The sequence below is a fragment of the Anoplophora glabripennis genome, unplaced genomic scaffold, assembly GCF_000390285.2.
Source record: "Anoplophora glabripennis isolate ALB-LARVAE unplaced genomic scaffold, Agla_2.0 scaffold559, whole genome shotgun sequence".
NCBI classification, from domain to species: Eukaryota; Metazoa; Arthropoda; class Insecta; order Coleoptera; family Cerambycidae; genus Anoplophora; species Anoplophora glabripennis.
The window spans coordinates 269134-294403 of record NW_019416643.1 but is presented as its reverse complement, the minus strand read 5'-3'; the positions used below and the strand labels follow the sequence as shown (position 1 = coordinate 294403).

The window sequence follows — 25270 nt, the reverse complement described above, 5'->3', positions numbered from 1 at the left end:
AAACATCATATTAGAGTGCGCGATATAGAGTGACGTGTATTTTGTATTTGTCTGATTTTTGTTTTGTTAAAATATTCAATAAATAAAGACAAAAACAAAAGAAGACTATGCCGCAAATGGATCCAACTCCAGACAATATAAACAACTACCTCGACAATCACGTAGGCACCTGTCAAAGCGACAATCAAGACGTCCGAAAAACAACCGCAATCTCGAACAAATCAGACAACCGAAGCGCAGACAATTTTCATCTTGGCACGCCGTGGAACGCCGCCAAGCGGCGAAGGCGGCACGTCCACAGTGGCGTGCGCTGCAAGCAGATCCGAGCGGGTCGCGAAAGAACTCCCAGCGGGGGGACAGCCGCTATAAAGGCCAAGCGCCGTCCGCGAGCCTCCAGTGATCCGTACCTCAGTGAACAGAAATGAAGAGCTTCGCGTGTTTGTTGGTGCTCAGTGCACTCACTATCTCTGGTATGTACTGGTGCATTTTTCAACGCCTGGTGGATTAATATGTGTGACTGTGGTCGCGGCTAGCGGTGATCTCTCGGAGAAGTTCTGGTATTCCTAACAGAGATGCAGGGGTGTACAGTGAAATGTGCCCGAGAACTAGATCAGATCGTCCCCAGGAAAGCCGGAGGCTTTTCTGATTATCGGGAGCTGAAAGTAGAGTAAATTCGATTTCGCTTGTTGTTTTCGTATTTTTTCGCTTTCCACTCAATTTGTTGTACAAGTTCGTGGTGTTCCACGCTGATCGACCTTCGACATTTGAAAGTAACTTCCAGTTCTTTCGACGTAGTTATGCACAAAAAAAGGACAAGTTTCGTTAAAAAAAATCGCAGAAAAAAACGCCGTTAGCTTGTCTTGTTGCTTTTTTTAAGTCAGTTAGTTTTCTGCATCTCTGTTAGAAATAAGGGCAAACGATCGCACAATCGAACCATAATTAGTTATAAGTTGAGAATGTGTCAAATTTCAGGAACGTATTGTTTTTTCTTCAAATTGCGGAAAAAAATCGTAATAGCTGCTTTTTCTAATCTTGTTCTTGCACATTTTTGGAAACTTTAAGGATTAAACGAATTAAATCAAAATAGCTCAGACCATTTAGTTTATTTTGACATCTTTTAGAAGAAGATTCTTAAAATTATATAAAAAGAAATATAAGCTTTATTTATGTCCATTTTAAAAAAGTATTTGCAAGGATTTGAACAAAAAAGTTTGACAAAATGACAAAATATTTGCAAGACTGAAATTTTTGCGGAATATAACTAACAACCATGAAATGAAATATCGTAAAAATATATATTATGGCAAACTCAATTCTTTTCATTATTATGTGCCTTCATTTCCAGCAACATTAAAAAAAGACTTGTAAAAATATTTTCAGAATAAAAAATTGCATTTTAATAATCCATTTAATGTAAACACCCAGTGTATTTAATCATTCCTATACATTCTTTTGTATTAAAATCATTTGAAGTAGCAAATAACCAGATATTGAGAACAAAATATTTTTACCACACTGAAAAAAAAACTAAAAATTGATGACATCTTGTTTCAAAACTTGTAGGTTCTGTTTAATTTATCAAGTAAGGCTTCATTTCACTTTCTAAGGTTCGTAGAATTTATCTTTTAATTAAAGACTTAAATTTTATAAATCTGTGTTTATATTCTAAATAAAACATTATTTTTTATAAAATTTTGAACACCAAATTCGACTTTCATGTAATGACAAAATATTTCTTGTTGCAAAACTGAAATGACTGACCACAAAAAGAATCTGTAAAAAATAGATACTATGACAAAACTATCTCCCAACAATGATAGAATAACTTAATTTTTCTGTCAATAATATCCCATATATTGATGACTAAATTTGACTTTGAATATGACAAAATATTTCATGATGCAAAACTCATGAAATAGCGAAAAAAAATATCTAAAAAAATAGATATTATGGCACAAAAATATTTTACGAAAATTATGGAATTATTAAAATTTTTTATTATTATGTACCACCATCTTTAGACATGTATTATCAAAAAAAAAACAGAGCTTATACAAATATGTAGTCTAAAAAAAAGTATTTTGGCAATTCATTTAATGTATAACACCCCGTATATTTGATTATGTTTGTACTTTTCTTGTATTAAAATCACCTAAATCAGTAAATAACTATATAGCTTTAAAAACAAGAACATTTTTACCATCACATTAAAAACTCAATATGTATGACACCTTATATTTTTAGTCACATTTTCAAAAAAAAATTAAAATAACTTCAGATAAAAAAATGCATTTTGACATTTCATTTAATGTAAACACTACACTTTTTCGTGTTAAAATTAAACATTACGTTTTAATTAAACATACAAAAAAAACTCAAAATATATGACACCTTGTTTCAAAACTACTTGTATATTTGTCAAATATGGCTTTTACTTTTTAAGATTCGTGGAATTTATCTTTTGAAGAATTGTTAATTAAAAATTTCTCTATATTAAAGTGGGTTTAGGAAACTTATGTTAACATGAACACCTGGTATATTCAACTTTTTTTTTGTTATAAAATCATTAAAATAACAGCAAACAACTAAATGCTAATCTAGAAGACTAAATTTGACTTTGAATATAACAAAATATTTCATGATGCAAAACGCCTGAAATAGCGAAAATAAATATCTAAAAAATAGTTATTTTGGTACAAAATTATTTCTCAAAAATTATAGAATCCATAATATTTTCTATTATTATTATGTACCACCATTTTTAGACATACCTGTGTATATTTAAAAAAACAAAAAGGCTTATAAAAATATCCCCAGTCTAACAAAACGCATTTTGGTAATTCATTTAACATAAATATAACACCCCGTATATTTGTTTATGTATATACTTTTTCTTCAATTAAAATCGCCTAAATCAGCAAATAACTAGGTAGGTTTAAAAACAAGAACATTTTTAGTACCACATTTAAAAAACTCAAAATGTATGGCACCTTGCTCCAAAACAACCTATATATTTTGACCAAAAATGAAATTTCAATTTGCCAAATAAGACTTTGTTATAAAATAAATAAATAAATAAGTTTAAGATTTGTAGAATTTATCTTCTAAAAATTCGTTAAAAATTTCTTTAAATTAAAAAAGTGGGTTTATCCTTATCCTGTATATTCAACAAAACTTTTTATTATTAAAAAAACATTAAAATCAACAAATAACTAATTGTTAAGAACAAGAATAAATTTTTACCAACACATTTTCCAAAGAAAAAATTTCTTCAATTTTTAAAAAAGTATATTTAAGGAAGATTAATTACAACTTTTATACCTTTTCATCATTTATGTAAGCAAATCACCAGGCATTCCTTTAATACGAATAACGCTCCCAACAGTGTGCACGCTCCTTAACGAGAATTTTCGCCCCGATCAGCCCCGCCTATGAATTTAAATATATAGATCTTTCGCTCGCCAAACGAGACTAGTACGACTGCAGTCCACTAAATCAATTTTTTTATTTCTCGCGACTTTCAACCGCCGATTTCTATATGTCGTTTTGTGAAATGCAAAATTCCACTCCGCCTCGGTTTGCTCGGTGCAACATTGCGTTGTGACACACAATCCGCACCAACGTAACTTTCATGTGGAAACATGGTCTTTCTCGAACGGATTCTGCTGTCCATATGTTATACGATTTTTGGTGATTTGTCGACAGGCTTTCTTCTGCGACTGTTGTTTACCTCATTGTTTCATTTTTAGAGTACAGTTTGCTGTACAACTAAAAAAAGATCGGAATCCGATACCGCTTTTTGAATTTTTAGTATTTTTTCTAGGACTAACAACTCCGCAACAAAATTTCTCAAGATTTCTCAACTAACAAAACACAATTTTAGCTATGTGAAAAACGTTATAGTTGCACAAGTGACAGTAAACCTATTGTTAAAGTTACGTTGTTAAATTGACTTTTTTTTAATGAAGTTATTGTAAGCCACTCCCGAGCGTTTTGTACAGAGGTAAAAGTGGTGTTGAATTATTTGGCCTTCTAGAAAAAATGTATGAAACTCGAGCATATGATTCGTTTCAAGGCGAGCACATTTTCCTCAATTCTAAACACTTACAAACGTATGACGCGGACTAAGCGGAGCTTGAAGTAAACAGTGTTTTGTTCCCAAAACAAAAGAAGGGAAGATATTCAATGACAACTAGACAGCTCTTCAAATGCGACGATCCCTTTCAAGCAATGTTTAACCGAGCTTGTTTTGCGACATTTTTTCTACCAGTTACGATAGTAAGTCAACCATTACCTCTCAATATTTACATCTTTTACCCAAGAAATATTCCTCTACTGTTCGAAAAAAAATGTCTGCACCTTCAACAGGCTCTAATTATGATCTACAGTTTGTTCGATTGCCGAGTGCTTGTTTGGAAAACATGATAATGACCTTTTGTATCAGGAACTGCCACATTTCAGTTATTTTGCAGCGAAAAAAAATCGTACCAGTTAACCTTCGGTACCCGGTGGAATTTGTTGAGCAACTTACCGTTTAGTTATTCATTTGTTTTATTTATCACGCAGATATTTATGCCTACAATGTGCAACAACGGAAAAGAAATGCGTATGGAGTGGTTACAGGATAACCTTGTTTAGTGAGTTCAGCAGGGGATAGTCCATACGAGGCGTTTTCTCCGTGCAACTTCAGGAAGTTGGTGCTAGCATTTTTTTGGGTTAAAAATATTAGAAATATTCTTCAAATATACACAAATGAATGAAACCTCGTATTCTTTGGTGAATTTTAAGTGGAGTCTTTCCTATAAATTTTTTATCTAGGACGCCTTGTTTAAAAGATACAGTGTTAAACTTCAAAAAATATTTTTAATTCTTTTAAATAATTTAAAAACTAGTCAATGAAATATTTTGAAATTGGGCACATGTACTTATGTAAACATTGTCCAAAATCTGAGGGCTTTTCCTAAAATTTACATGCTCCAGTAGCGGAGGTACAGGATATCGGTGGCATATTTTTCTAAATAGACCATGATATTTTCGGATTCTTCTTTCAATTTTCTACAAATTACTACTCTCTTACGTTTTTCGAAAAACGCCTGATTTTCGAATAAAACTTAAGAAACCAACTGAGAACACACTTAAAATTCGCCAGAGAATACGAGGTTTCATTTTTGGTCACCATTTGTGAATCACCCTGTATAAAAAGTGATGTGGTGTGAAACTTAAGCTTATGCAAAAATTTACCAAAGTATCTGTCCACCGGTGACTCGATGTAAGTAAAACATGGAGTTTTGGAACAAAATTACGTACTTTGTTTATTGCATAATATAAAAATCGGTTAGTTTTATGCGTCAGATATTGATTTATAAAACCGAAAGTTGTATGCAGCGTTACATAACAAATTGTCGGGTACCAAAATATTTCCTAATAATCTGCCTACATATGTCTGTGTTTACAATTTCTCCAGTGATTTAATTAGCGGTAATAATAACACCGAGTCAATATTTACAGATTTTCTATTTACTTTTACCTAAAAAGTAGGAATATTTTCTTTTTAATTGGCATATATTTAAAGTGAAATATTGTTATTTGTTTGTTTAAATTAATAACTTCAGTTAATAAATATGTTTCTACATGTTTGTAAGGAATATGACGATGATATACAAAATAAACCTATGTTTTTGTTTAAATATTTATTACAAATTCATACTTTTACTAAATTTTTCCAAAAATCAACGATTACTTGAAAAATATTAGTAAAGTAAAGCTTTTTCCTATTTCTAGTGTTATTCCTAGATATTAAAAATGAAATAAAAAAACCTCTTTTTAGTACGTGTTTTCAGTGAATTTTCTGTCTCAATCTGGCATACATATAAGAAATAACAATAACAACTTTGAACACTTTACGCTTTCTTTGAACAGAAAAAATATTTCACACGTGAAATATGCGCAATTGTTTAAATAATAGCGTTCAATTAAAGCAAAGCTATTTCTTACCTCGGTGGTTTCTAGACTGCACAAAATTGCTTTCTATTCCACCTATTCAAGGTTGGTATTTACTGAAACGACAGCTTACATACAGGCAACCGCTTAATCTAATTTATTTCAAACGTAATTTCCACATTTTTGGCCGTAAGTGCGTTTTTTAGCGAATGTACTTTTCTCCAAACAAATCGGCGGTGTCGAATTCTTAAGTAGACAACACAATTTTTTACAATAATTGCCCAAACGGATTGGGTTAATAGCCGCTTTGACCCATGGCTAATTGCTTTGCCTCACCAAGTCAGTCACTATTCAAAAAACGGATTGATGTAAATAAAACATTATTTGTTTTTTTGTTAAAAATATTTTTCCAATGATGTCAAAATATAAGTAAATGTTTCTTCTTATTCCAGACATCAAATTTAAGGTTAAATTCACCTTATCATAGACAATTTTTGGCTATGCTTGACACAAATGAAATTAATTATGCTTTAGGTACTGCATAATACTAATATACTGGATGTTGGCATACTTGGGAAGGATATTTGAAGAGAAAGCTCAGTTGGCAGAAAAATTTTTTGCAAATAGAACCTTTTTTAAACACTTATCACACTGATACGTTGAAAACTTTTTTGGAACCGCTTGTTCCGCCACACCTGTTTCAACGCAGTTGAAAGGAAAAACCTCGAGAAATAAACGACTTAATCTAAACATTTATTCATTAATAATATTCACAATAAAAGACATATGTTTCTGTAACGAAAACCAAACATTTTCTGGCCACAACTATCTGTCACTGTTTATGTAGTATGTAGGTCATATACGATTCCAGGGGTTCTGAAAAAGTTTTAACAATTTTTGTTTCGACGATTCTGATTATTGAAAATTCTTATATTAATGCATGCAGTTTTTGAGAAAATATATGATTTTGACTACACTTATGCGTGATTTTAGTTTTTCATGTACAAAGAAACATGCATAACCTAAATACTACCTAAGTAGAGACACCAGAAACGTCTTAAATATCATAAACATTTCGCGGCACACTTTCCAAACACCTGCAGCAACGGCAAATAATTCAAATCTTACAATCAGGTAATGAGTTGCGTGAGTAACATAACCTGCGACAACACATTTTAAATATTTCAAAAATCGCACTCGGAATTACATCATTGCCGCAACTTTCTCACTTCTAGAAAGCAAGGAACCAGAATATTTAAGTACTGTACCCCAGTTATCGGCTAATGTCGCTACAGAAAATTCGTGTGTCATTTGGTAATTGTCAATGCTAATGCAAGACATTCCTCTGGTGCTCGATGCTGATGTAATCAAAATAACAGAGCGACTTGTAGGTGCGCCAAATCCCAGCGACCTTCAGCGACAAAGGTAATGGTGCACATTATACATAATTTAATTGGAATATGATTTCTTTGACATTCCTGAAAGCCTGACTTAACTTTTTCAGAGGTGTCGGTGGCCGAAGGTCGGTAATGGGTCTTTCACGCCGATGCTTTGGGTCAGGAATGTAATTTACGTGAATTAGTAGAAGATTTAAAAAAAATGTTTACTGCATAAGGCGAAAATGACACAGACAACCGAAATAAAAAATACGCGTGGTCATATAGAAGAAGTATTTCATATTTGTAATCCGTAAAAGCGATACCAGAAATACCACATGGGCGTCGTTAACACGGAATCCAAAAGGGGGCAAATTCATTCAAAATACATAATCTCCTGCAGACGGTATATTTTAAATAGCGACTGGTTTATTACTGTTTGTTTTGCCACCAGTCGTAGATAGTTTCTAGTTCAAATGTTACATTTTAGTATTGATTTTCTTAATTATCAATAAAAAATGTTCGATTTCCTTAATTACATGTCGTTTTTGTGTACAAAATTAATTTTCTATAAATACGTCTATTTTTCGTCACGTTGTGTAAAAATCAAGTACGACACTGGAATGTACGATTTACATTCGGACATTACAGAAAAACGTAAATACTTTTTATGAATATTTCGAATAAATAACACATTTTTAATGTAACTTTTGACTAAAAATTGAAAATTCACTATCTCAAACTATACATTTAAGAGAAAATATGAAGGTATGGAAAGCGTTAGACGAAATGTGAAACATATATTTTCAATAGTTCTCCAGTAAACCAAAACTTGTGTTTCCTTCATTGAAGAATCATAGAATCGTCAGAAACTACTTCGGGAAATAATAACTTACTTTTTTTACTTGTTTAATAAAAGTTTGTCGCATTATTCGCCCTGTATGTCCTTGAAAAATTCGTTTAACGTTAAACTTATTTTCCCACAGCAACAATTTAGACCCCAACAGACATTTGCACTCTTCGTTGCTGATAAGGTCACAGCAGGCCGAAATGCAAGCACGTAAAGTAATAAATTTTCATAAAAATTACACCCAGTCAGTTCTTATGCGGTTATATTTCTAGTGCGCGGACCCTTCCGAGTATTATCTTGTTGCAAGCAAGAAGTAAATGGTACTTGGAAAAGATTTACTCGTTGGAAGTAATCAAAGAGCAATAAATGTCTAAGTAATGTTTATATTCTTCAGACGACGTGTCGCTTCATGGGCGATAGTCATCCTTATATATCTTCTCAGTAATAAATATGGCCATTAAAGTATTTTTTGGAATTTTACAGTACGATTATCGGAACGACTCTGAATCTTTAGAAATGACTGACACACCTACACATGCAAATGTTGTAATAACAATGTAATTGCTTTTAATAGCGCTTTATACATTCAGGACAAATAAGTGAAAAGGACGTGGTTATAACTGTACATGCAATTAAATTATTATATCCAAAACGTTTCCTTGATTTTTTCCCAAGGTGACTAGTCTTAATATCTCAATTTCTTTCTATCAGTTAATTATTTTATGTTAAGCGCACATTGTTTTGAAATATAATCTTTTATAATAATAATGTTATCAATAATACAAATCAATTAAGTCCTAGGGTCCTTTTACTTCAAGTTTGAACAAGGAGTATTTTCAGAATTGTAAATGTGCAAATAATGATATCTGCTATACATATAGGCGACAGTTTGTCATATGTTCTGCCAATGTTTGCCTGTCTGTTACAATTCAATATAGTCCGTACTCATAAAAGATTTCAAATCGTTTATAAAAATTAAAACATTAGAGGTCCTAGTGCGGAACTTTGAGGAATCCCCAAATTAACTTATGTTCTGTGGAGTTGGTCTGATTTACCCTTACAAAAACTTCGCTTTGCTCAAGGTACATGGTTCTAGATCTAGAGGATATTCTTCCATGCAGGTTCAAATAGTCTAATAAAATCGAAGAAAAGAGATCCAATCTGCATTAAGATTTCGTACAGATTCACTAAACGTCGATCTTTCAAAATAGAAACCATTCTGGTATGCTATTGTTAACCTATAATTTTGTAAATAATCGATAATTCTGTTATACGTATAATTTTCAATAATCTTATATGTCTATAAATATTCGTTAATAAAAGGTCGCATTTTTTTGTAAATAGGTGTTACAAGACCTAATTTTAATTCCTGGGGATATTTTCAGAGCTGCACCGTTCACAGTCTTTGTAGATATGCAGTAAATTCCCACTACTTTAGTATTTTTCATGTTGTTATTTCTTTCACTCCCTAATCTCTTACAGAAGACAAGTCTACAAAACCGAAAGCATAGACGTGACTTTAAAAATAGTTATTTATTACAACCAACCAGTCGGCAAGAATACTTTCTCTATGACTCCTAATAAGATTGCACAGTTTTTTAAACTAGAACATCCTGAAACATATACAGGTCATTCATTCCGAAGAACATCAGCAATGTTACTGGCTAATGCAGGAGTTGATGTATGTATTAGCAATCAAGAGACATGGTGGGTGGAAATCAGGCACAATTGCAGAAAGTTATGTTGCTGACAGTTTAAGTAACAAAAATGAAATAGCCAACAGGATTCTTTACAATGACAATTCAACTCCAGGTTCTAGTAGTACGTCGCATCATGCTGTTTTGCTGGATTAGTCAGATAATATTGTGCCTCCGGTGATTGAAATGGAGAGGTTAAATCATTTTTAAAAAAATGTGACAATTAGTAAACGGGAGGGGAATAATCATCCAGATTTTATAAATGTTGCTAAATGTAATAACTGTACAATCACTATAAATATTCAGTCATAATAATGTAATTTCCATCAAATATTTTTATTTATTTGTTTATAAAATACTCAACTTCCACTTCTACGGTAAAATCCACTGACCTCCTTAAAAACAATGTATTAATATTCTATTTACTATAGTGGGAGCAGATAAAAATACATACTGTATTCAATTGTGACGTCACAGTCACGTATTTCTGGTATTGAGCGCACCTCTTGCATTATTCTTGGCCAGACATGGGCTTGGGGACGGGTGAAGGACCGATAACTGGGACACTTTTCAAATTCGCTTTTCGCCTCGGAAAAAACTGGCCCCTGCTTTCAGTTCAGAAGCCGCTTGTCCCGCCCGCGTGTCGTAATAAGTTGTTACGCCTGGACATGCGGCCGTAATTTAAGATTCCACTTTCCTTTTTTCACAGGCAGGGGCAAGAGCGATCGTAAAATGTCAATAGTCGTCGCGAATGTAAAGTTTATGTTCATTTGTTCGCGTTGCGAGATCCTCGCGTTGTCGGGTCTCCTTATTTAGCAAATGACATCGTGCTTCGCAGGATGCTATTGTACAACTGACTAATTTATCCTGTTAGAATTGCAAAATTCACGAACCAGTAGATGGCGCTGTTAATTTGAAAGATGTCAGACGTATATTTGATCAAGAATTTGTTTAAAGTTATTGGCAGATGTTTTGTAGCCCGGTCAAATTAGACATTTCAAATAACGAAAATTCCGACAAAGCTAAATTTTGGTGGAGACCTTGGCTACACCATTAGAAATAAAGTGTCAAAAGTCCCCATCGATCCCATGTATGCTAAAAAAGTTATTCGGGGTCAAAGGTCAAAATTTGAGGTTTTTTGGATTTTTTTCGAAAACGGTAAGTTTTATAAAAAAAGTAGCCCGGACAAATATTATAGATCTTAAAATTATCTACAAAAATGGTCCTTATACTTTTTCTTAAGAATCACCATTCCTGAGATACCGCAATTGTAATAGTTGAAGAAGTCACGTTCTACATGATATGCACACATTTCCACACCACCTGTGGGGTAATGTACTTTGACGCGTTTTTTTCACGTGGTTTCCCCGGTAGGCCTACACCACGAACTGTTATGACGGAATTTTCAGGGACAATACTCTTTTAACTGTATGATGATTATTGATATTGATATTGGTTATTGACTTCAACTGTAGTTCTTATTTCTTTTGATATTTTAATCTGATTCATACTCTTCAAAGTCGACTTCAACAGTAATGTCTTCTTCGATTTCTTCTTCTTCCTCCTCTTTTTCTTGCTGGATGTTCATAAATTGTTCAAATGAAGATGAATCAGCTGGCTCTTCATCGAAATCACATGAATCTTCGTCTGTTGTATTCAATTGGACATTTGAGCAAGACTGGCTTTGGCAATTAGTACACGCTGGAGAACACAGTAACCCTACTCTTCTACAGCCACATTTAGCACTACAACCGTTTTTTGCAATTGCATAAAATAGTGTTTAGGAGTTTCTCCAGAGCAGGTGGAAATAAAGTTTGAATCGGTTCCAAAGTATTATCTGTTAATTGCCAATCCGAGTCTTCTGGGTTTAGTTGAGTGCCTAGCCATGTCTGAACTTGATAGTATACTCGATACAAGTGTTGATTAGCAGAAGCCGATGTTGGAGGAAGACAAGATAGTTGTACTTGTTTCTTGTTTCGTGTATTTTTTACAGAAGTTAAATATCTATATTTATCTATACAATCAATTTTTTTTTAGCTCCTTAACAGCGAGGAGAAAGCGAATTCCTTTTGTGATTATTGTTTGAGGTGAAGAATCAATTTCTGCAATCAATCAAATCGTTTTTTCCAAATAATTTTAATACTGATGTTTTACCCCCTTCTGAACATTGCTGATGTAGTATCGCAGCCGGTTATCGCATGTAAAGATAAGATATGGTTTTGGCATTTTGGATAAGCAGATAAACTTTTTGAAGAATATATTTCTGTTAGCTGTTGAGCCATTCCATGTTTTAAAAAGTATATTATTTTATCAATTGGAGTCCTTGCAGTGAGTAGTATTAATAAGTCAACATCTTCACCAACTACAAAGTTGTATTTGTTGCATTAAATTGTTCTAGTGCTGTTTCAATTATAAGGACATCTGCGTCATTTTGACTAAGGGACTGAGTTTCTTTTGAGTGTATATTCTCAGAATAGTATAGTTTATACATACAATAGACACAAATAGGCATTTTTACTTGCATTAAGTGCCTGACTATGTTTATACGTGGCATATATGTGCATATCATGTAGAACGTGACTTCTTCAACTTTTAGAATCGCGATATTTCAGGAATGGTATTCTTAGAGAAAAAAGTATAAGGACCATTTTTGGAGATAATTTTCAGATCTATAATTTTTATCAGGGCTACTTTTTTGATAAAACTTACCGTTTTCGAAAAAAATTCAAAAAAACCTCAAATTTTGTCTTTTGACCACGAATAATTTTTTTAGCACACATGAGATCGGTGGGGACTTTTTAGCTGTGTCGGATTTTTCGTTATTTGACCACTATTTTTATGACTAATTTGACCGGACTATTGGTCCAATTCTGAAGATACTACTTCTCAAAAACATACAAAAAACATAAAATATTTACAACATACAATAATTTGGTCGCTTTTATACTGATTTCGATCTATTCATAGACGGTGTGTCTCTATTAATCATTTTCTTCTCCTTTTCAGCCTATGGCCAGGACAACTTCAAATGCCCCGACGATTTCGGCTTCTACCCCCACCACATATCCTGCGACAAATACTGGAAATGTGATAACAACGCTGCTGAACTCAAAACCTGTGGAAACGGTCTAGCATTCGATGCCAGTGACCCGAAATTCTTGACTGAAAACTGCGATTATATCCACAACGTTGACTGCGGAGACAGGTCACAGTTAGGTAATTAAAGATTACTCTACACCTTCCAGTAGCAACAAACATTCGTTTCCATTTCTAGAACCCGCGATCAGTACCCCCCACTGCGAGCGTCTCTACGGTATCTTCGCCGACGACGCTAAGTGCGACGTCTTCTGGAACTGCTGGAACGGAGAGGCCTCCAGGTACCAGTGTTCTCCCGGTCTCGCCTACGACCGCGAGGCCCGTGTCTGTATGTGGGCCGACCAAGTTCCAGAATGTAAAAGCGACGGTCAGTTTAAGCTAAGAGTTCGATTTTTGTTTAACACAACACGCTTTGTAGTTAGCGATAATTGCACAAATTCAACATGGTTTATAAAGCTTAACCCAAAGTATTACTGGATTCAGTGACCGCATTGTTGGTCTAAAGTCTTTATACTATGATATAGTAAACAATAAAGAAAGTAGACTTAATATTTATTGCATATCCAAACATTGTTAAAGCAGACAATGGAACTGAGTTCAGTAAGAAAAACGTATGTCTATATTACGTAGTTTTTGTTAAAAATTAACCAATGATAATTGATTTAGTACTGCTTTAAATTTATAAAATCAACTATCATAAATAACCAGTGGTGTAAAGTAGTATTAATTAAATACAGTCCATCAGAAATCATCAAAAGTTGAATGACCTTTAACTGTGTTAGGTTCATCGTTAAACACAAGCGTATGTTTTTTTTTTTTTGGAAACAGTTATTGCAAAAAAACAAGAAAAGTGGCAATTTTTTAATTTGCTTATAACTATCGCATTTATTGTTAAAATTTTATAAAACCTATGACAAGTTGAGGGTTTTGTCATACTTTAACAGTGTGCCAAAAGTGGGCGTTGTAGGTGCAATAGTTTTCGCACAATTCAATTTGTTTATAACGGAGGCCCCACAAGTTATGAACTTTAAGCCTCTGTACAGGCGTAAGTTGAAATTGATGCGCGCTGTAAAATTTTGCAATATCTCGGCTTCTATTCATCGTAGAAACTTCTGTTTTTTTTTAACTGGGGCAGCTCGACGAAAAAATAACAATGGTCATATTTACGAATTCGTAGAATAGCCCTGAACCCCAGAAAAAATGCATCTTTTATACTTAATTTTTTTTAATTTACAAAAATGTCACAAAAATTATTGTTAAACGAAATATTAATTAAAATTCAAATTTCAGAATTATTTTACTATTATTAAATAAATAAATGAAGCTATCGTTCATTTAAAAAGTATTTTTTTTACATATTAAGCCAAAGTATAAATTTATTTTTTCAATATTTTGTTAGTTATTTAATTATGATTTAAATGTTGGTCGTACAGGGTGCCTTTTTTTAAAAAAAAAAATATTTTTTTGCCAGCTATCCATTGAATCTGTTTTCGTTGAGATAGCACAAATAGCAACAATTTTATTCAAATTGTTTATAAGCGAAAACCGCACGGTTTTTAATGCACAATTTGAGAATGTTAATGTCAAAAAAACGGTGATATTTTTTAATAGGTCGCTTAGTTGCGTCTTTAAGATTACAATGACGCTTTCAGAATCATGTTTGGTTGAAAATTAACGCCTTTACAGAGGCTTAAAGTTCATATATTTTGGAGCCTCCGTTATAAACAAATTGAATTGTGCGAAAACTATTGCACCTACAGCGCCCACTTTTGGCACACTTTTAAAGTATGACAAAACCCTCAACTTGTCATAGGTTTTATAAAATTTTAACAATAAATGCGATAGTTATAAACAAATTAAAAAATGGGCACTTTTCTTGTTTTTTTTGCAATAACTTTTTTGTTCATTAACCGATTTTAATTTAACAAGTCTCATTTTGTAGATAATTTTATTCCCTACGAGTCTGCGAGTCACTTTTCGCTAAAATTAATGGTTTGCCCTGCAAAGTGAAAAAACTATTTTTCCTTCCTTATTTGTTTCAATAGAAAAGTTAGCTAATAACATTTTTTAGACAATTTTACAATATCGCGGATAGGAATTTTTTGAGTTTCTCTTTTTTTTCGCTAATTTTCCTGGTCTATTATGTCGCACAAATTGAAACACCTCACAAACTACAAAAAAGAAGAAATACAATTTCCCTACTAACAGTTGGCAACAGCTGTGACAGTTCATCAGTAGGCGGCGCCACCTACTCCAATACACATCGATGAACTAAATAACGGGGCGGGAATTTCGAATATTTTATTTGTACATATTTATTTACTTATAAATATAAAAAAAAATCACACCAAAATTTGCTGAAAGTATATTTGTATTCACGAATTTCCTTCAATACTAAACATTTCTTTATTGTTTTATTATACGGTATATAATAAATTAAAAACATTAAATAAAAAAACAAGCTAAACATATCAATTAATTGCATTTCATGCGTAGATACGAAATAAATAATAAAACTGACACACTTTCCAACTAAATGTAAAATATAGAGACAACACTATTCTACTCAGAAGACATTTTTTCCAAGGTCATTCAATCTCACTCTAGATGGACTAATTAATAGACTAATTGTAAGTAATGGACCTCACTTTTAAATGTTAATAATATACAGAGTGTTCTACCAGCTTTATAACAAATTTTGACAGATGGGAGCTAGGTTAATTTCAAACATTTTTTCTTATATGAGCATAGGTCCTATTCGTTTTTGTTTAGACGTTACAAGCATTTGCTACTTTGATTGAAATATGGAATTATATTTTTTAAAACGCTTGAAATTCATAATCATAATAAAAAATTAACCCATTTGTCAAAGTTTGTCATAGAGCTTGTAGAATTAAATCAGCAACTTGAAGAAAATTTAGGAGCTTATTGTGGTATATTTAGAAGCCGATATTTTTGATAACCTGTGCATGTTCTGGCTTTTAGTATAGCAATAACTTTTATCTTGTCACTGTACTGTTTCTTTTCCTTTTCCCTACAAATATTCTTTATGTTTTCTCCTACATTTTCACATACTTATATTCTTCTCTTATTCTATATCTTATACTTGAACTTCGTCGATAGCCAATTGAGCAAAAAGGAAAAGAATACAAAAATCATCATCAATATCATTCAGAATCAAAAAATCCATGTCAATCATACGTAAACCATCCCATTTTCATTGACACTGACAGACGACTAGAACAATTCGAGCAAAATTTCTTGAAACCTCAATTGTTGAAAAAAAAATGTCACAACCAAAACAACGGAAACATTTCTGTAAAAGAAGTACAATTAGCAGAAGAAAAGCGTGTCGAGGATACCAGAAGAAGAAAACTTGTGACAAATTTGTAAAAATTGGCTATCTCTCTATCTTCTCTCAAGACTTGCGGAGCCTTCCGTTTTCCGTTTGGCTTTCAGACAGACCGACAGAACTATCATTTAAATAGATTCATCGCTCATTTACAGAAGTTGCAGGAGGCTTTACTTGCCCCGCTGACATAAATAACGCCGGCGGCTCCTTCTCAAGGCACGCCCACCCAGAAGATTGCAGGAAGTACTACATCTGCTTAGAGGGTCAAGCCCGTGAATACGGCTGCCCCATCGGCACCGTCTTCAAAATCGGTGATGCCGATGGCACCGGCAACTGCGAGGACCCCGAGGATGTGCCCGGATGGTAAGTTACCTTCGATAGGGACCGGTTGTAAATATTACTTAAACTTCCCTAACAAGATCACCCCTTCGTACAAACCGATTCACCATTATTTTTCGAAAGTCACGAGCAGTAAAAGATATTTATTTTATATTTTGTACATTTGTATCTGTAGTTTGCTAAAAATCGTAAAAATCACTAATTTTCTTATCGCCTTACATTCGACTTTGTTTACTTGTTAATTACAATTTCAACAAGATCCGTGTTTTTTTACGTTTATATTAATGTAATATATCGTGCCTTTGCACGGTTCGTTTATACTTTGATATTTTACTACACTTTCTAATCATTTTTGAAGGCTAGAAAAAAACATGAAAGTAAAAAGTACACATTTAGTGTTCAAGAAAACGAAACACACAATAAGTGGACATTAAATGAAAGGAAACATTAAAAATATTGTGAAATAAGCATTATGAGCGTTGGAAACCTATCTGTGATATTTCAGTGTTTTCAAGCTTTACCATTATTACAGGAAGACCTTGAAAGATCTATTTAAAGATTTTATTGTAAAAGGAAAAGTATCTGCATATATCAGTCACGGTTCAGGCATCAATTAGTCTGTAATGAATTAAGCATATCTAGTTCATGATGGTGAATACGTTTGTATATGTATATAGCATTTAACAATTTTATGGTTATGATTCGAAGTCACAGTTTATTCACATTATAACCTGTAGAGAACGAGGCCTTTTACTGCATGAGCATGGTCTGTTTTCTGATAATTAAAACATTTCTGTCACATGTACATAGCGTTTTTTCAGATATTTCGTCTGAAATCACGATTTAACCACTAATATGTCTACTTTCTTTTCTTCTTTCATCCTGTACCTCAAAATGATTCACCTTTCTTTCCATCCATCATTTCCTAGTTTTAAGTTCATTTATTTTTGTCATTCACATATTTGTAATAAACATTTTTATTTCATAATATCATTTGAGAATAACAAAGTAAATTATTTAAATCAGCAGAATAGATATTCTGGAATTATTGTTTTTACTCTATTTTTAAATTTAGGATATAACTTGAATAAGTTGTATCTTTAAATCATTTGGAATTATTGCTGGTACTACAGGACGTTCTGGGATTAATTGGCCAAATTTTAAATTTTAGTTTAAGTGCTCAAAATTAAAAAAAAGGTTCTATGATCGCTTACGTACGAATTTGGAAACGAATCCCAAAAATTTGGCGCCACTGCACTAGTGGAAAAAATGTTTATACCAATTCTAGACTAGAGTGATGTTAGTAATGAAAGTTTAATAAAATAGTACCTAACTATAGCCCATTTTATAAAATATAAATTGGTAGTTATTGGTATCATCTATTTCATGATATTCTACGTCATACTTTCCTCTGAAATAACGTTATTAAATATCGCAAATTTTTTTCCAAGGGCACCAAACAAATCATATTAGGTAAAAAGAAATTTACTTTTTACGTTCATTTGACCAAAAACATGTTTTCACAATTTAACATGGCCAATGAATTGGATATTACGTTTGTAGATAGTAGGATTCAATGATATTACTTTTTTGAGCTGTAATATTTCTATATAAAAAAATTGACTTCATATAACCTAACTTTATAAGGAAATTCCATCTATACAGTGTTACATTAGGAAATTGGCGATATATTGGAGGAAAAATCTATCTATAAAAAACACAATCAATAGATACAGTATTAAATCAGTGATTTTGTGACAAAAATACTAGTAGCAAATGGACTGTGCCATCATATAGAAGACAGTCTGCAGGTATATACTTATACATATGTATGTATCCTACTCCAATTTACCATTAATTAATTTTTCATAAACATTTTTATGCAAAAAAAATTCAAATTGCAATTGTGACAAAACTAATGGTCTTACAGCACCTGCTTTGTGCACACTTAAAGTACATATAATTCTGTACTTTTGTGCACAGGGTCAGCTCTACTTTAAAACTTTAAAACATATGATAACATATATAACTTTAAAAAATGGCTTAGTAACGAATTAAAAAAAAAACATTAAATTTTCTGATTTTTCCGGGTTTTCTTCGTTACTAATTATCCGATCGGATCGATCGATCTCTCGTTTTATTCGTATTTCGATTCTCTATAAATTGTCTCTTTATAGCATTCATATTGCTTCGTTAGTTTAGGCTTTATAAGCAAAAAACTAAAAAAAAATGCGTTTTTTGCATAAAAATGTTTATAAAAATTTAATTAATGGTAAATTGGAGTAAGAAACATATAAGCATATATCTACAGACTGTATTTTATATGATGGCACAAGTCGGTTTGCAACTCGTATTTTTGTCACAAATAAAACCTCTATTGATTGGTCTAATATCAAAAGGGCTGTTTTGTACTGATTTATTTGAATATCCCAAAATTCTGATGTGATGTGACAATTTTAGTTCCGAATTTAGATTCAATGTGAAAATTTGAGTCAGAAAACATTATCAGACTCAAAAAAACCTTCCTAACTTTCGATGCATAATGAACTCAAGTTTCGTTACTCCATCAAATAACTAAATTGATTTTTTTTTTGTTTTTTTCTGATTTTGACGACCTTAGTTCAAATTTAAAGTTTGGCCAAAAATCCTAGAGTACTTTGCGTATCAGCATTTTATTTTTTTGCTTTGTGAATGACTAATATTTGCGATTCCTTCCCACCCGTGTAAGATCCTAAAAAAAATCGGGATTGCAAAACCGTTATGCTTGCACTATTGCTTAAATTTTCTAAAATCCTTGCTGGTTCACAGCGAGGACTACTACGGCGACTTGGACCTGAAGAGCATCCGCAAGAGCGAACTCTTGGCCGGTCTCCAAAGCAGCGGAGCTTCGAGGGCGGCCCCCTCCCCAAAAAAGCCTAGGCCCGCCCCTGCGTCGCGTAACGCCCCAGAACCCGCAGGAAACTAGACTTTCGCATATCTGACCAAAAAACCAGTTCCGATAACTGTTTCCACTTTTTTTTTTCGAAAAGGGATTTTCGAAAACCTTTAAATCTACCGCACAGACAGTGAATCGGATGACTTGATCCCCCACCTGTACTTATTTAATTTTTAGAGTTAATTTTAGCGAAATGGGCATTGGAATTGTCCCATTGACTGTCTGGTTCCTAAGTAAATAGTGTAATCTAGAAATGAAATTAGGTACGAAGTCTTTTAGAGCTGTTCACTGTTCGTTTCATAAACGGTACAAAATTTTTTTTATACAAATAAAATACGTTTTTTATAACGTGGGTTTGTTTTTTTCCCGACCCCTCGATCCCTCCCCTGTAACCCTTCTATGGACGTGGTCTTGCAGATATTTCTGTGACCTAATCTCATCTACTTCACATGTTCTAATGGTAAGGAACTTTTAACCTCACCTCTCTCCTACATATTCAGTCTAAACGTTGTATGTATTAACATAACATGATTGTATAGAATTTAGATTAATATTATTCTTGGCGTTGTTACTAATTTGGTTCGTCTAATTAAACTTAAATACTAATTACTCGTGTAATTGTTAATTAATTAGCATGACAAATAGGTGGAATATTTTGTCATAGTATATGCCCACTGTATGTAAACCAGGATTTCACTCCGCTGTCGGCACTTTGATCTCATTCCACCAATTTAAGTGGCCTTGGATTGAGAAGCGCTTACCAGGGCCGTAATAAGAATTTTTTGCTTGTGCAGGAAAACGTATTAAGGCGGTTTTCCACTAAACGGACAAAACAAAAACAAAACACAAATTTGTGCCGAATAAAACAGAACTGTAACTTTTCGCAAACTTTTTGAGGACTGGCGTGTTTTGCGACAGTTGGAGTTTCGTTTTTCGGGTTCCGCTCGAAAGCGGTTTCGACGTGTTTTGAAACTCAAGTCTGTTTTTAGTGATCCAACCCAATATCTATGTTGGCGTTTTCTTCTTTCCAAAAACAATATTTTAATCATTAATGAATTATAGCTATTAAAAAATATATATGTGTACGGTTAAAGTGTTTACTTGGCTAGGATACAAAGTAACCAAGTAAACACTTTAACCGTACATATACCACGAACTCCATCGATAGATATCTGGGAAACCGCTCGAAGGACTTTGAAATTATGATGGCGTGATACGGACTGTGGAACCTACCAAGCTTAAATATTTTCAAGGTATCGTATTTCCGGTTATACCAGAAGTTGATACTAACTTTCTTATTTTAAATGGAACCCTCTGTATATTATTGCAAAAAAATTAGGGGTTTCCATTTAAAAATTTCGAGTTTTCCACATATTCTGAACCTCATATTCGATAAAAATTTTTTGACCACCCTGTATAAAAACTGGAAAATTTTCATGTCAATTTCGATAAAGTAGGTCTTTCTCTACAAACTGTCCAATTTGCACAAAAAAATAAACCGGGGAATCTAAATTTTGCTGACAGTCTGCATCTGTCAATTTTTGTTAAAAAATCGAAATATCTCGGAAACGGTCAATCTTTAGTATGGAGTGTGCTATATGTTTTCAACATAAAAATGGATGTTTCCAAAAATGCAATAATATACAAGGGGTTCTATTTAAAATAAGAAAGTTAGTATCGACTTCCAGTGTAACCGGAAGTACGATGGCCTTGAAAATATTTTAACTTGGTGGGCCCCACGGTCTGTATCACACCATCACAATTTCAAAAAAATCCTTAGAGCGGTTTCCCAGATATCCATCAATGGAGTTCGATGTGGAACACTCTGTAGTAACAATTTTTTCCAAGAACTTCAGTATAAACCAGCCATAACTAAGAATAAATAAATCTTAAAAAATAAATATATAAATAAAATAAATAAATAAATCTTATCTAAACATGTTGGCTGGTTATTGAAAAAATGTGTTCTAACTTCCTCGCGACAATCAGTGGAAAAGGACTGAAAACAAAAACAAAACTCGAACAAAATGTAGCTCGCTTGGTGGAAACGAGAGTTTTGGGTTTGTTTCAGTTTTGTTTTTGTTTTGTTCTAGAAAACACAAACAGGACATAAACTCAATTGTCCGTTTAGTGGAAAACCGCCATTAGAATTCATAATAATCGTGATGAACATATAATTTTAAAAAACTAGCTACTACAAATTAATTTGAAGGATTGATTATAGTTTTATTACCATTCACGATCTTTTTCTAGTCACATTAGGTAGTTTATTACGTATTTGCAAGTGGCCACGTGTTATATTATAAATTATAGGGTTTCAAAACCACTTTAAGGTAATATCTTACTTGTACGATGCCTCTGCGTTTACTGATGTTATATAACAATGAGATTCTGAAATAAATAGTTCTAAATCTCTCTAATAATTGGTATAAATACATTTTACATCAAAATGTTAAAGGGTGTATATATATTACTATGGATGAAACCCTCAAAAATTATCTTTGTATCATGCTCAATGAAACTTCTTAACATTAATGTCTGCAGCTATACAGGGTGTATCATAATTAAGAGCGCAAATTGAAACAGCTGTAAGTCCACGATACAAGAAGCAAAAAAGTCTCAGTAAACATGGCTCCGCAAACGAACCAGTTTCGAGATACAAGACATAAAAAAAAAAATTTTTTCGTTTTTTTTTTTTTCAGGAACCATTTGGGATACAGAACTCAAAATTTTGTACACGTATTATCATTAAACATTAGCTAATTTTGTGCGCTAAGTCAACTTTATTCATTTAACAGTGGCGGAGATTTTAGAATTGCGCGGGATTCTTTTGTTCCTAATTGTTTACGACTCCGGGAAAATAGGAATTTTGAAAGCATATTATGAACCGCCCATATTTTCTACACAAAAAAGGTACATATCAAAAGCTCTAACGCGAACCGTTTTCAAGATAAATGGCGTTCTATTATGGAAAACATGAAAGAAAGTACCTAGCAACAAGATAAAAAATATATTTCAAAGCTAAGCAAATAAACACCAAAAATCCACAGTTGTTTAAAACAGCCTCCTCCTACGGTAATACGAAAATGAAAAAAATATATATTTTTTTTGACACTATCTCGAAAACGGTGTGTTTGCGGGCCCATGTTTACTAAGACTTTTTTGCTTCTGGTATCGTGTACTTACAGCTGTTTCAATTTGCCCTATTAATTATAATACACCCTGTATTTTATATTTTGTAATATACAAGCTTTTATCATTTTAAATATCTTCAGCATATTATTTACAAAATTAAAAAGGTATGACTGTAGGTACATGTATGCTGTGGTATTTGTTAAAAACAATTACAGCTACCAAAAAATGTGAAATTTCCATTGTACAAAATGCCTGTCGAATAAAAATTTTATTCTATAATGCCCTAGGTGATATAAATAATAAATTTGAAGTTTATATTGTTATCAAAATAGACAGCAAGAAATAACAATAGGTCTAAGCGAAATAAATGCTTAAGCTTGTGTAAAAATATACTGAATAATGTGAACATAAAAAAAAATAAAGGAATTAAAATGAAATCATTAAGAAAAGGAAAAAATGCGGTAAATATAGGAGACATACCTATTTAAAAATAAAAGATATGATAACATTAATTATAGTGTTTACAGTAATAGTAAAGATAAAAATAAATGAACCTAGAATAGAGCAGAAAAAGAGGATGGCGAGTGGCCAGTTCGATTTTCTTTGCTAGTGCGACTCAAAGATCTAGACAGGTCAATTTTAAATTCTTAATATGATTTAAGTCTACACACTGAGGAAAAACGACTAATAAGAGTTTTGCTAAAATAATCTGTATTATAATTAATAATTATTACAATATCATATGTCAAGTTGGGCCTAGCTAAGTGCACATAGTTATACCAAAAAAAATCATTTATTGATATCTAAGTCACATGGGATTGTAACAATAAATAAAACGTTAGAAAAAAACTATTTAATAATATTTTTTATTATGGCAGCAGCGTGACCTTTCTGCATGGAGCCTATTTAACACAGATATTTTAGTATTTCCCTCAATGTAGTTTTTAACAAAATGTTATGTTTTGAGTATTCAATATTATGTACAAAAGTACATATTTGTTGATGCATTGACCAAATAACCCTATATGGAAATCGCCAATGATTATTAGAAGTTCGTAATTTTTATAAATGTTTTTACATTTTGCAAAACAACTGTTTGAAGAAGATGACAACATTAAAATTGGAACATATCTACATATTATGTACCTATCTAAAACTTACCCAAAGTTGAGTCGATTTATCTCATTCCAGTCATTTCATTGTTAGATTTTATAGTAAAATACTCTTATTTATGTAGTTATATCAGCAACTATAGACATTAACACTAGTCACTAAAAAGTACCTAGGTATTTTCAAAAGGCTATTCTTTCACATTTTACAGAAATCATGTAATGCAATGAGAAACAATAATAAACAATTACACGACAAATAGCTTTAATTATTTAGAAAAATACACAATTCACAACTCATAGGGAATTAATACCAAAATAAAAACAGGTTAAAAACAGTTGAAAATGCAATTCGCCAGCAGCGCCGCCACAGCCACAGTCGACTGGATCCAAAACTTTGTTTGATTTTGGATCAAACTATTAAGTGATTTTATTCCAGCTTATATTGAAACCAACATGCCAACATGTTATTTTCTGTATAAAAAAATGCATAAAATAGATTGTGGGATAATTGTAAATGTTCAATATTTTCAATCCATATGATCCATTTGTTTCTATAAGTTCTATATAGTAGGGAATTGAGATATAACATTTTTTTATTCCTTTAACTGACATGTATATGGATTTGTTTTTAGTGAGGATTACTACAAAGATGTGGACCTCAAAGCACTGAAGAAACTGGGATATTAGCTAGAAAAATTAGTAATTTAGGAGTAAAACATTGTACAGGAGTTATAAAACATTAAATAATAATGATTACAAGGCATGTGTTATAATGCCGTTGTAACGAAAAGGGTCCTTAAGTTTTTTATAGTTTAAATATACTAATATAACCTAAGATATTGCCAAATAAATTAGGAGTAAGTTAATTTTAGTGGCTCTTTTAATCTTTATTCTTCCACTTTTTTTATTAGACTACATTTTGATATTTCATAAAATACATATTAACTTTAAGTATGATTTTGATCAATTAAAAAATATCCGTAATCTAAACATGATTTATTTAAATTTATTTACTAAAAAACTTGCCAGAAAAGTGCTATGCAGTATCACAAATTGACATTTACAACAAATTTTATTTACTGGAAATTATAACAAAATTATTTATTAACAAAATTAACATATTAAATTTACGGTTTACATTTTTCAACATTCTTTTCTCAATTCAAAGGACCTTTTTCAAAATATTTTTATAAATACATACAGTGTGGCCTAAGTTTAAAATTTTAACTTTGTACAAAAAAATTTGTGATGACCGTTCTTAATGGGCCACATTGTGTGTAATTTACTTAGGTATAAGACTTTGTTTTAAGATTGACTTTAAGGTAGGTACCTATTTGAATAAATATTGATATTTTGTTATATCTATGTTTTTTTTTTTGTTTTGTGTTATGTGCTGTTTAGTGATATACAATGTATCTGTAACTATTTAACTTATGCG

The 25270-nt window shown here is 32.2% G+C and overlaps 1 protein-coding gene across 3 annotated transcripts; it reads left to right on the top strand.

Annotated features, from left to right (window-relative positions):
- Positions 1-361: 361 nt before the first annotated feature.
- On the top strand, positions 362-25184 carry LOC108911174 (protein obstructor-E). Of its 3 annotated transcripts, none has more exons than XM_018716041.1 (5): positions 362-470; positions 12870-13079; positions 13138-13326; positions 16467-16674; positions 24465-25184. In XM_018716041.1, exons 1-5 carry the CDS (start codon positions 422-424, stop codon positions 24517-24519), a joined length of 711 nt encoding a protein of 236 aa, XP_018571557.1. In that variant the 5' UTR covers positions 362-421; the 3' UTR covers positions 24520-25184. The 3 variants fall into 3 exon arrangements, with proteins under 3 accessions (XP_018571557.1, XP_018571556.1, XP_018571555.1); XM_018716040.1 differs by lacking the exon at positions 24465-25184 and adding an exon at positions 19459-19933 and having other exon boundaries at positions 16476-16674; XM_018716039.1 differs by lacking the exon at positions 24465-25184 and adding an exon at positions 19459-19933.
- The last annotated feature ends 86 nt before the right edge of the window (positions 25185-25270 follow it).

Excerpts from the sequence above, each read along its gene's own strand:
- LOC108911174 (XM_018716039.1), top strand. The coding sequence starts at position 422 with ATGAAGAGCTTCGCGTGTTTGTTGGTGCTCAGTGCACTCACTATCTCT. Across the intron at positions 471-12,869 it reads CAGTGCACTCACTATCTCTG|CCTATGGCCAGGACAACTTC; the intron begins GTATGTACTGGT and ends TCTCCTTTTCAG. Across the intron at positions 13,080-13,137 it reads CGGAGACAGGTCACAGTTAG|AACCCGCGATCAGTACCCCC; the intron begins GTAATTAAAGAT and ends TTCCATTTCTAG.